The sequence below is a fragment of the Neolamprologus multifasciatus genome, chromosome 6 (genome assembly GCF_963576455.1).
Source record: "Neolamprologus multifasciatus chromosome 6, fNeoMul1.2, whole genome shotgun sequence".
Lineage (NCBI taxonomy): Eukaryota > Metazoa > Chordata > Actinopteri > Cichliformes > Cichlidae > Neolamprologus > Neolamprologus multifasciatus.
The window spans coordinates 20,306,196-20,319,341 of NC_140444.1; the positions used below are offsets into that span (position 1 = coordinate 20,306,196).

The 13,146-nt window shown below is 42.5% G+C and overlaps 1 protein-coding gene across 1 annotated transcript; it reads left to right on the top strand.

Annotated features, from left to right (window-relative positions):
- Nucleotides 1-1,137: 1,137 nt before the first annotated feature.
- LOC146516897 (G-protein coupled receptor 83-like) lies at nucleotides 1,138-11,603 on the top strand. The gene is made up of 2 exons (XM_085163113.1): nucleotides 1,138-2,842; nucleotides 5,356-11,603. Exons 1-2 carry the CDS (start codon nucleotides 2,420-2,422, stop codon nucleotides 5,491-5,493), a joined length of 561 nt encoding a protein of 186 aa, XP_085019239.1. The 5' UTR covers nucleotides 1,138-2,419; the 3' UTR covers nucleotides 5,494-11,603.
- The last annotated feature ends 1,543 nt before the right edge of the window (nucleotides 11,604-13,146 follow it).

Below are 13,146 nucleotides of genomic sequence, written 5' to 3' on the forward strand. Positions count from 1 at the left end.
AGACACCCACGAACCACCCGGCACCAGTGGGAGCTCCCCCGACAAGGAAGAGGTTCAGGCCACCCCGGACCAGCAGCTCCAAGAGAGCGGGTCAAAATCTTTTTCACAAGAGTGTCCTGGCCAAGACAGACAGCAGCCCAATCAGTGGAACTGTAGTTAGTAGCACACACACCAAATCCACACAGGGGTAGGAACCGGTGACAAAAATTAGCAACAAGCAAAAATAATAATAATCTTCATGAATACCTTAGCAAAAGTAACTGTAAGATGTCAGAAACAAATTTAATAATATAATAATTTTATTCAGTACTTTTCCCTCTCTTATAATTTATTTATTCATTCTTTAGAAAGATGTTTACCCTAAATCAGGGGTGTCCAAACTTTTTTCACTGAGGGCCACATACATAGAAATATAGGAGGGGCTGGGCCACTCATATAACCTTAACTTTACTGTATTAAAGTTAGAAAAATCACTTAAAAGTGGTCAAATGTGTTATATTGTTGAATATAATTAAAGACAAAACTGCCTTCATCACAGCTTTCTATAAATGGATCTTTATTGATTTATTCAGAAAAAGCTTTGGTAGCTCATTCTCAGAACAGCAGCCTCAGATTTCTTCTTAGACAGAAGATTTACAGCACAGAGAAAATAAACAATGAAGGGGAAAATGGGACGGGTACATTTCAAGTTTGTTATTTAAGTTATTAGGCTTAGCAAAACATCTATTAACGTCCGTTTGAAACGATTATCAACATTAACAGACTGAACTGGACTTAATAACAGTAGTGCATATAATTTTAGTAAATTATTCTGGTGAGTATCAGCTGCGCTGGGTATGTAAATCGGGACATCCAGCTGCGGTACTGATCGTACGCCATTCGTGGCAAAAATCCGGACAAATGTCACTTGATCAAGGAGCAAATCTGCATCAGATGAGATCAGCTGACTCTGCGTGTGCGTGCGCTGTGCATATAAGAAAGTGGTGCGCAAAAGCAGGGTAGTGACATAATTGATGCGCATTATTGATATTTGAAGCATGTGTACCTGCACGTGCATGCTTATTAACACACGGGTACTGTGGAATATATTTTTTACTCACCTAAAGCGCTCGTGCTCTCGTCCACTTTGGATCTTCAGTGCGTCGCACAACTGGATTTCAGGACACGCTGACATTGTTGAAGTCCTGCACTTTTTCCGGGCACATTATTTCGGTGACTTTAACGAGGCCGTGTTTTATGAGGTCTCCATCTGAAAAAGGCTTGCCATGTCTTGCAATGAGTTGGGCGACCTCATAGCTGGCTATTGGAGCCTTTTCCTGGACAATTTGAGCACGAAAAAATACTGTTGCTGACCCTGCAGGAGAGCTACCCTTTGCTTTAATTTCTGCTCTCACTCAGCACCAGTGTAGGATGCATAGGCCTGATATTTGGTTTCATAATGACGTCGTACATTATACTCTTTCATAATTGCCACAGTTTCGGTGCAGATCAAACAGACACACTTCCCCTTGAATTATTTGAAGAAATATTCACTCTCCCACCGTGTCTGAAATTTTCTGCACTTACTTTCTACCTTTCACTTCTTTGGTTCTGCCATGTTTAGTAACTTGGGGGTAAATTTCTTCTGTGATTGTCCTTTTTGGTGGAGCAACTGCCTTGATCAACAGCGGCTCCCCTTGGTGTTAAAACTAAGAAGTGCAATACACTCAAGCAAAAGTTGAAGTGCGTGCCATATTCTATTCTATTTATAAAATTACTTGCGGGCCAATTAAAATGGCCGGAGTTTGGACACCCCTGCTCTAAATGAACAAGGAACCATATTTGGTGACTTCACTGACCTTGACTAGAAAATAAACCTGAAAAATCTTCAAAAAAAGCTTATACAAGTAAAAGAAGCAAAGTCCTTTAATATCATCTAAGAACACACTGGGGTTTAAATTACGAATTTCCAAGTATTTAACAGAATGCTCTAAATGATCGATACGTTCATAGGTCATCAGCTTAAATGTCTGTTGCCAAAACAATTCAATTATAAATCACCAGGCGGTTTAATTTGGCACGCATGGAGACCCGAAGCAGCCTTTGACTTGCAAATCAGCCAGCTTCATCCTGCATCACCCTGCAGGTAAACATCTCACTAAGAACGAATCAATAAGAGCGACAGAAGGAAGGAGTCTCTCTCTCTCCCTCTCTCTCTGCTACACACACACAGAGACACAAGCGACAATAAATGAAGCTTTATAAACAGCAGCCTCTCCTGCTGCTGAGTCGCTTCACACAACTTGTTGCCCACACTTCAGCCTCTCTCCTTTACTCCAGTGACACGAATGACAGAGAAGCAGCTGCAAACCTCTCATTCTCTCATTAAAACTACAGGCAGGTGGATGCGATAATAACACTGATAATAATAATAATAAAAATGACAGCAGTGTGTGTTTGGCTCTCCGTGGTCCTCTGGATGAGCAGGGCAGCAGCGGGACAGAGAACTAACGACTCTTCACTTTCGGGAGAGGAGATACTTTCTTTTGCGGAGCGTTTCATGAACGTTTCGGGACAGAGAGGGAACGCCAGTTCCGGATTGTTTCTCCTGGACTTTGATGAGGGTCTGCTGGAGGGCTGGCGCTCTCTGGCCAGCAGCGGCGGGGAGTCTCAGGACGGGGGCATCAAGGCTCTGCTTGTGGCAGCCTATTCCCTCATAATCGTGATCTCCCTGTTCGGGAACACCCTGGTGTGTCACGTGGTGGTCAAAAACAAGCGCACCTTGTCCGCCACCAGTTTATTTATCCTAAACCTGGCGGTGGCTGATATCTTCATCACAGTCCTCAATACACCCTTTACTCTGGTAAGTCCACTGTGTGTGTGTGTGTGTGCGCGCGCGCGTGTGAGATGGGTATGGCAGCTCTTATCTTTACACATAAATGTTTTTTAATAACAACATTTGTAATGTCCTGCAATAATTAAACTAAGTCAAATTAGGGGAACCTGCTCAACACTCCGAGCACTGCTCCAAGTACTGTATTAAACTGCTACCAAAAGATGGCGCTAGTGGTGTCATCGCGATGCCTCTCTTTGGCTGGCTGTGTTGTATTATTATCTCATGTGCGAGTGGGGCAGTTACTTTAAAGCAAAAAATATCACACCCTGTTTCCATTACCAACTTAATATTAAAAAACCGCTTCATAGTTGAATGTGTTCTTAGCTGGGAGCGAAACCGTCCCGTGAGGTAGAAAACTGTTTAGAAAAATTAGCATTTAATAGGTTGAAAATGTGTCACTCCTGCTTTGAATCATCCTCGAGCCTGCAAACTCACAGCTGACATTGAGTTTGGGACTTACTCTGAATGCATGAAATGTATTTATTAAAAGTGCTATATGCTTTAATCAGACGTGGGCACGTGAATATATGCTAATTGAGTCTCTCCATGCAAAGGATTTTTTTTTCTAACAACCTAACCTACTTAGCATTTTTTTCAGTTTGGACTTGTGTTTTTGACATTTGTATAGTGAAACCCCGACCACATGGAGTATTTTTCCCTTCCCACTCCTTATATTGTTCAGCAGTAAAGTGCCACGCGTATTTGTCACACTTACAAATTTAGATAATCAAACAATAATATTAATATTATATACAGATAACCAGAGTAAACACAAAATGTGTGAAAAGTAATTGCCCCCTAAACCTAATAACTGGTTGTGCCGCTCTTGGCAGCAAGAACTGCAGTCAAGCATCTGCAAAAACTGGCAATGAGACTTTCACTCATCGCTGTGGAGGAATTTTGGCCCACTCTTCTTTGAAGAATTGTTTTAATTCGGTCACACTGGAGGATTTTCAAGCATGAACAGCCTGTTAAAGGTCATACCAAAGTATCTCAATTGGATGTAACTCCAGACTTTGACCAGCCCACTCCAAGTGTGTGCCAGAGTGTTTTGAATCATTGTCTTGCTGCATTACTCAAGTGCACTTAAGCTTCAGGGCACAAACTGATAGCTGGACATTCCCCTTCACGATTTTTGAGCCTTTGTGTTAGTTTTGGTCAACAGTGGGTTTTTTTTCTTTGGAACTCTCCCATGGATGATCCCTCACCTAAACTGAGACAGGTGAGGCTGGCAGTTCTTTAGATGTTTTTCTGGGTTCTTTTGTGACCTCCTGGATGAGTCTTTGATGTGTTCCTGGAGTAATTTTGGTGCACCTGCCACTTCAGTACTGTTCCAGATTTTCTCCATTTGTGGATAATGGTTCTCTGTGACAAACCCCTAGAAATGGCTTTGTAACCCATTTCAGACTGATAGATATCAATGACTTTTTCACACAGGGCTGGTCAGGTTTGGAAAACCCCTTTTCCTTAATAAATGAAATCACTGTTTAATAATGGTGATTTCTGATATCAGATTATCAAAGAGATCACGAATGGGACAAATAATCTTTCAAGGCACTGTAGCTGCAAATGACAGAGAAAGAGAAAGCTTGGTGTTTGTGCATTAGTGGGGCTGGAGCCAGCAGCTCCAGTTTGAGGACTGGCATGTGTTATTACGGAGATTTAAAAAAAAAAAAAAAGCTTCACCTTGAAAGAGCCCTCTGTGGCATGCCAGGCAACTTAATATCACTCTCCATTCTTACCTACCCCAAGGATCACTAAACAACTCCTGCCTCACACACCCTCACCCCACCTTCTCTCTCTTTCAGACAGAGTTTCTTTCAGCACTTTTTGAAATAGTGCACTTAGGCTATTTAGAACATTTGATCATGTGTGCTGAAAAATCTAACACGATGGCTGTATCCTGCATGACCTGCACAGCATGTGTCACTGTAACTGTGATTATAAAGATTAGAAGAAGCAGGAGCACACCTCAAGTGGGGATGTCTGACTGTGCAGGCTATAAACTGTAATCTTGTGTTACAGCTGCGTCTAAAATTGCTCTCATCTTTGCTGACATTTCCTCACCTGAATCAGAACAGTGTAAAAGGTTGCTATGCTATGAAAGCCTCCAATGGAAAAAAATCTATAACAAAGCAAAATGTTCCCCACATGACATACACTATTTTTAGGGGTCTACACTGAACTGCAAGCAAATTACTAATAATTCTGATTTGTCTCCTTGGTGCACTAGTATTGCAGAGCTGTTACTTAGAGTTAAGGCTTATTGTTGCTGTGGGAACTAGAGTATGAACATAGTTAGCTCATGTCTGTTTAGTGGCTGCTAATCATTATAATCATATAACATGGCTGCTCTTAGAGTACTTCTCATTTTTGCAGTTTTAAAAGTTGACGTTCCTCCCAGTGTGTCTACCTGATGAGAGTGGGTAACCGTTGACATTTCTCATTTTGGCCTGCCCTGTGTTTGTGCACTCCTTTAGGTCCGCTTTGTGAACAGCACCTGGGTGTTTGGAAGAACTATGTGCCACATCAGTCGCTTTGTACAGTACTGCTCACTGCACGTCTCCACCCTCACGCTCACTGCCATCGCACTGGATCGACGACAGGTTTGTCTATAAGGGAGTTGGGGGGATGAATCTGTGCAATTTTTCAAATTTTAAGGATACTTAGGAGCTTCAGAGAGTCTGTGTGAGTTCTATGATACACAAAAGCAATGGTAAAACAGCAGCAGTTGGTGAAAAGTATTTGAGTATAAAGCATAGTAAAGACAGAAAATTATATGCTGGGAAGTCACCATTTTCATATTGTCAGCACATGGGATAATTACTCCACTTTTATTATGAATGGTACTTTCGGGTGCTCCCCTATTCCCCAAGTGGTAACCACAGTCGATGGATTTGCATATTTGATTTGGAACAGACTTCCTGCTGAATGTCCTTCTTCACAAAACCTTCAAATGTTTCTGGAATCAACACTAAGAGTACACTAGTTTGTGACCCCATGAGGCTCAGTTTGTGTCTCAGTCTTTATTTTTATTTTACTTGCTATAATAAATCAAAGAAGCAGACAATAAAGTTTATCTATAAAGGGCAATTTGTGTGTGTGTGTGTGTGTGTGTGTGTGTGTGGTATTTCTATTTTTTCAAACTGTACTGTTTATTGAACTTTCTGAATAAAAAAAGTAATTTTACTTATGATTTTTATTTTGTATTGTCCTTGCTATGTTTGGTGCAATTATTAAGGTTTTTCTGGGGGAAAAAAAAATCACACTGACGATATAGAGGTCTTGAAAGCTCACAAAAAGAAATGTATCAAATTTTATATACTTGGCAGGGTTATTGTTATACAAAGTGCTACTGCTATTTTTCCTGTCAGATTTTAGTGCCTTACATTCAATGCATTGCTGCCAGCTCTTCCATAATCCCAAACTCTTCTGTTATCCCAAGTACAACGACGAGTAACTGGACTGTGTCACAGCCCAGTATAAAAAGAGTAAAAAATGTTTGTTTTATTTTTCAACAGTCACTCCATATTTCCCATAAAATCCTCAATCAAACTTGTTACGTTTCACCTGGAGAGGGGCACATTATCAAATGCTTCTTTTGTCTTACTGTGGCTTACGGTGGGTTTGTGGGAAATCACAAAGCTGGTCTCTACTCCTCCATTCCTGGATTTGTAAAGCTTGGTGAAAAGTCCTTGCTGCACTTGCAGCATTGCTAGCAAATGGTCAGATGTGCGTTTTCGCTCTGCATCAGTCAAATTCAAACTGTAATGCTTAAACACAGCACTCTGCTCTTTACAAAGTAGGCACTCACTCTTCCTGACTTAAGTGGTTAAATATATTACAATCCATATCTTGTTAAAAACTCTATATTTATTTTTTAAATCTGAGCTGAGATCTTTCAGGACCAGCAAACTCACATCTCTCATAAATGTCAGTTCCAACACATTTATAGTGAGGCTGAATTAATTTGCACGCATGTACGTACATAAATTGTTTTATGATTTCCCACAAAAATTGCAAAAATAGTAATTCTCTGATGGGAAGTTTATCAAAGACTCTTAAGTGTATATTTATTTATATTTGAATTTTAATTTCCCATTAATTTCCCATTTGGTTGTCCAATGGGACAACCAAATGGACAGATGTGATCCAAAGGCTTTACAATGCCCAGGTGAGTCAAATGTGTTTACTACCAGGTCAAATTTCAACAGCATTCTGTGCTCTCATTGGTGGATGTTTCAATCACTTGCCTGGGAGGTGGAAAAGTTTATCTTGTGCCCTGCCCACATTGTGTCACTAGTAGTTCTTTTGCCCTTTGTAACTTGAAGTTTTTCAGCTTTCTATGGTCTGGGAAGGTTCGCAGCATTGTTACATGTTGTGTTGTCGGTGTGATCATGCAATTCAGTTGATTTGAATTACAGATATGCAATTTTTTTTTCTTTGTTGTTCCAAGTCACAAGTTTTTGATTGGGTTGGTATTTGACCCAACACAAGATTTTATCCAAACTTTTAATATCCCAAATGCTACTATGCATTCAAAGGCATAAATAAAGTAAAGCATCCACGGCAAAATGACATATACTCAGGCAGCGCAGCAGCATTAATGAGAATCTCAGCTCCTCAGCAACTGACTGTGGTAGAAAGGCAAGGGGGAGTGGAGATGCCATGAGCAGAAAAATCAATATTTTTTTTAGTTTGATGCAGGTTGTTAAATGTCTGATATTCAGAACATATTTAAAAGAATGTATTTCAGAAGTAAAATGAAAAAAAAGTGAGGTGTTGCTGTGCAAGAGCATACATTGTTGATAGCAGCATTGGTGTTAAGAGGGGGTTTGTTTTGTTTGAATTTCAATAAGGCAGTGAATTTAGTCAATTTATTTAAAGAAAGCAAAACAAGCCTCTTGTTTTAGAGGAATGTCTCAATGAAGACAAAGAAAACATCTAAATTGCCTGGTTAATTTTGCTCAGTGGGCACCTATATACATCTGCCCCGCTTGTAAACTGTTGGATTAGTCATAAATAACACAGTAACACAGTAGACATGCAGAGAGGAGCTTTTTGAAAATGTCAGGCTACAGGGGAGTTCATATCTTTTCTTCTGAAGACTCACAATTTTCAATAATGCAGTTTCTCAAAGGTCCAGTTGCTTTGGCCACCTCTTGGTGCTTACCTGGGAAATCAGTCAAATAAATGACGTCATCTGACCTGCATTAGACAAACTGCTTTACATGGTGTGATTATTCAACAGTGACATGGACTGTTGAAAGTTAAAATTAAATGTGGCTTTCTCACCAGCAGCACGAGGACGGAAATAAGTTTTTCTTAATGCAGTTTTTATTAGGATTAAAATTGGCACCCTTGACCAAAAATGATCCGCTGCAACATTCGGAGCCATCAGTGGGAGAAGAGGAGGAAAAGGGATGATGAGTGCGAAGTCTTTAAAATTAAACGAATATAGCATCGGGGTTGCTTATAAGCAATAAGAACTATCATACTGAAGACAGAACAAGCAAGGCCTTTTTTTAATAGTTCTTTTATCTGTAATTGTAGAAACTACCATTGTTCTTAGCCACCTACACATTACACCTACAGGAGCTGCTCAGTAGGTATCTGAATTTATAACAGACGCAAATAAAAACTGAAAAAAGTAAGGACGTGGAAGAAACACCTTTTAACCATCTCATGAGTGTTAAGGTTGCATAGTTTGTCCAGCAGAGAGCACTCTGCAACCTGTTGGCAACAGGTGTTTGGAACCAACAACCAGCTGATCTGAGAGGGCGGAGCGCGAATAAGCCATTCACAACTTGTTGTGGCATTACAACTAGATTATTTTTAAACTGCACCATCATATCATTTTATTATGGATTCATAAATAACTGCACATGCCAAATATTAGAGAAAGCTGTTTATTATTTGTGTGTTCTAAAGAAGAAAAATCTACTGATATTCATACCTGACATTCTGTGGTTCCTAAACGCTGATAACGGCACTTTTTGTTTGTGGAAACACACATTGATATTGTGGAATATCTAGGAGAGAAGAATATTCACATAGGGACTAGTTGTTGTGGGGCGGTTAGCACAGCAAGAAGGTCCTTGGTTTAAATCCAGTCTGAAACCTTTCAGTGTGGAGTTTACATGTTCTCCCATTTCTCTGTGGGTTGGTACTTTAGCTTCCTGCCACAGTTCAGAGACACGCATGGGTTTGGCTGACTATAGGTGTGAATGGCTGTCTGTCTTTCCTGCAAAAGATTGGTGACTCGTCCAGTATGTACATGCCTCTTGCCCAATGACTACTGGAATAGACTAAATATGGTCATACCACTCTGATTTTGTGTATTATCAGCTCAACTGCTCTGTCAGTGCCTCAAAGTTAGTGCAATAACCATAATTTTACATATGACAGGCTTGTGACAGCAGGAAACAACTGGGCTTAACTGTTTTAATTTTTCTGTCAGAAACGCAAACCCGTGACACACAGCAAACACACAGTTCCTGCCATGTCCTCCTCTGTCACGTTTAGCTATTAGTCCTATTGGCGGTGCAAATACAAACAGGAAAAAAAGAAGTGTGTAGCACCCCAGGCAAAGCTTATTAAGTGAAAACTGCAGAAAAAACGACTAAATCCAAGTGCTTTGTGCCAGAGGAACCAAGGAACCAAGGATACAATCGAATTTGGTTTGCTTATTATTACAACATTTCTCCCTCGTTTTTTCAAACCTATATCTGAACAGAGGATAGAACATTAACCTCATCCAACAAAATAGTCTGCAGTTCTCATGCCAGGATTTTAGTCTGAGGCTCACCAGAGATTTTACTGCCCAGTTATTTTTTGTGGTGTTGTTTCATTAGTAGCATACAGACACTGATTTAAAAATGTAATCTCTTTTCATCTTACAAAATATGAAAATATTAATTATAACTTAGAAGCAAAGTAAACCTTAGAAAAACTCTGTGAGCATACAGATATGAACAGAAAGTTGGTGTCTGCTGAGAGACTGAAGTAAAAAGGTTTTCTTAGCTTAATCACTTGCGATGTCCCTCCGCTACTCCTTTCACTGTTATGAAATACTCAAAGAAGCTATGAGCTTCTTGTGGAAAAAAAGGACCCAGACAGACCCAGATGTTTGTGCAGCTTTTTTTTTTTTTTTTTTTTTTTTTTTGCACAAACCAAGCCCGGCTCTAGCCTGGCTGCTACCGAAATGGGAAAGGCATGATTGGATGATGCTCACCAGCTACAAAGATCAGCCTCCCCTGACACCATACCCTGAACCCACTGCTTCACTCCTCCCCTGCAGCCGAGCCACCAACCACACCCCCCACTTCCTGACTTAGGCTGCGGACCGATCCGGCCTAGCCTATTCTCCCCCTCCACCAGCGAGAGAGGAAACGACCACCTCTGCCCCTGGCCTATGGACCACTTTAAACTTAAAAGGCTGGTGAGCCAGATGCCACTGTGTGATCCAGGCATTGGCATCCATTGCAGTGGGGAGTGATCCAAACAGAGCTGGAAGGCCAGCACCGGAGGTAATAACGGATGGCCAGGCACTCCTTCTCCACAGAGCTGTACCTGGCCTTCCAGTCTGACAGTCTTCCAGCTGATGTACTCCACTGGGTGGTCAACCCCATTTACATGCTGGGACAAAATGGCCCCGAGCCCTCTGTTCGAGGTGTTGCTCAGCAGAATAAAAGGGAGGAAAAAGTTAGGTGTGTGGAGCAGAGGATCCCCATGGACAGGCCTCTTCACCTACACAAACACCGCCTGGGACTGCTCCGTCTGCTGGACCAGATCTGGGGCACCTTTCCAGGTGAAGTTGGTCAAGGGGCTGGTCAGCTCCACAAAGCTGGGCACAAACCGTAACCAACCAGTCCTAGGAACTGCATCACCTCCTTTTTTGGTCTTGGGACACAGACAGGATGCAATGGTTCCTGTTTTTTCCATCTGTGAACGCACCTCCTCGCTCCCCAAGTGGTACCCCAGATACTGTACCACTGCACACTTGTTTGGTTTGGCCGTGAGCCCCGCCTGCCTCAGGAATTCCAGGACGGCAGCCACCGCTTCATATGCTCCGCCCAGGTGTCACTGTGGATGATAACGTCATCCAGGTAGGGAGCAGCATATGTAGCCTGTGGACACAGGACTCTGTCCATGAGGCGCTGGAAGGTGGCAGGACCTCTGAGCAAGGCAAACGGAAGTGTGTCGAACTGGTACAAACCATACAGAGTAGAGAAGGCCGGCTGTGACACTTCGTTCACCTTGCAGTGTCAACACAGAACCATATAGGCCCATCTTTCTTCACCACAAGAACTATGGAGCTACACCAAGCACTGTGTGTCTCTTCTATTACTCCTAGCTTTAGCATTTCAGCCAATTCCTTTTGCACAATTTGTCTTTTGTGCTCAGGTAACCTGTTGTGCCGTGAACGCACTGTCACACCAGGGTTTGCGTTTAAAAATGGTGTTCTATGTGATTTGTACAGTGAAGGCAAGGGGGAGAACACATCTGCAAACCGCTGTTGTAATGCAGAAACATCCACTCTCTGGGCCTGTACGAAATGATCATCACAATGGAGGGAGGCAGGAATGGTGGAATTTGGCACCTTCGGCCCCAAATCACACAGATATATCACCTCAACCTCCTTAAAACATAGAGAAAGCCTGAAACTGCTTCTCTAGAGAACCTGCTTAACCTGTTGGGCCGTGAGCATACCGTCCTTAACCAGGTAGTTTCAGGCTCACTACATACTTTAAGGAGGTTGAGGTGATATATTTGTGTGACTCCTCCCTATCTCACCGTACGACTTCATAGTCAACGTCCCCCACTAGCCGTGTGACCACGAAGGGTCCTTGCCACTTGGTAAGCAACTTTGAGCTAGAAGAAGGGAGTAATACAAGCACTCTTTCTCACAGTGAAATGTGTGTGAGTTTAGCCCTTCTATTGTACAGGTGCTGCTGACATTCCTGGGCCTGGAACAAAAACTTTCTTGTGATAACCTTCCCAACGTGTGCAGCTTTGCTCTCAGGTCCAGGACTTATATTGAATCTCTTTCTTGAACTTACAAATCATGGATTTTAACGTCTTATTCAGCCGCTCCACCAGCCTGTCAGTCTGAGGGTAGTCCAAATAGATTTAATTCCCAGTAACTGTTGATTTCTTTTACTGTGTGAGACATGAACGATGTGCCCTGGTTAGTCAGTATCTCTTTCAGGATGCCGACTCAGGAGATGGCCTGAAACAGTGTCTGCGCCACACTCTTTCCAGAACTGGTGTGCAGCAGCACCTCTTCAGGATATCATGTTGCATAATCCACCAGAAATAACACAAAGCAACCCTGCATGTCCCTACCCACTGTAAACACACCCTGACACACTGCCCCATTAACCTACTGTACCTGGGCCATTCTGTTCCCAAAATTAAGAGGTGTATCAGGCGCAAACTAACCAGAGCCTTCACTCTATGCACCTAATTTCCAGTGGAACCAAGAGATATTTGTGGATGTCCCCATGCACGCATCAAACCTCTACCTACTCTGCCTACAGCAATGCCCCTGGATGAAGCAGGGTTTGGTGGACCAGGGTTTGCATACAGCTTGAATCCACCATAGCTTGACGTGCACCCCCTTTGCACCTTACCGGTATGCATTATGCGTGTCCTGGACTTTGCAAGGATTTCGGATGTCTAGCGACTTGGAACATTCAAGTCGCCACACCTTTCCCAGCTCCATTTACAGACACTTTCAGCACAAGTGCTCTGGTCCTGGAGCCAGGACTAATCGGTAACCCGCTGGTGGCCACTCCACCAGGTGGTCATCTGCCAGTGTCAACACAACTTTGAGGCTTGCCGGCTTGTGACAACGGAACCATTCCACTGTCCTGACCGGGAATCACTCAACAAACTGTTCAAGGACCACTGTGTTGAGCAGCCGAGTCTCCCCCAGTGTGGGGCCAGGCTGTAGTTACCTGGCTGTGGGGTCGTGCAGGTGGCTATGAAGATCAGCCTCACCTGACACCATGCCCTGAACCTGCTGCTCCACTCCTCCCATGCAGCCGGGCCACCAACCACACGCTGCCACACACTTCTATGAAGAAGTTGATATATCCAACAACCTTGCAGCTTCTATACTGTAATCTTTACAGATATGTCTGGAATTGCTTCAAACTTTCTTGACATTACCTTGCACGACTCAAAACAAGAAAAAGTACACACCTTGAACAGCTCCCAGAACAAAAACAAAAACAATCGTTATTTTAAATATTGCAGCTTTAGTG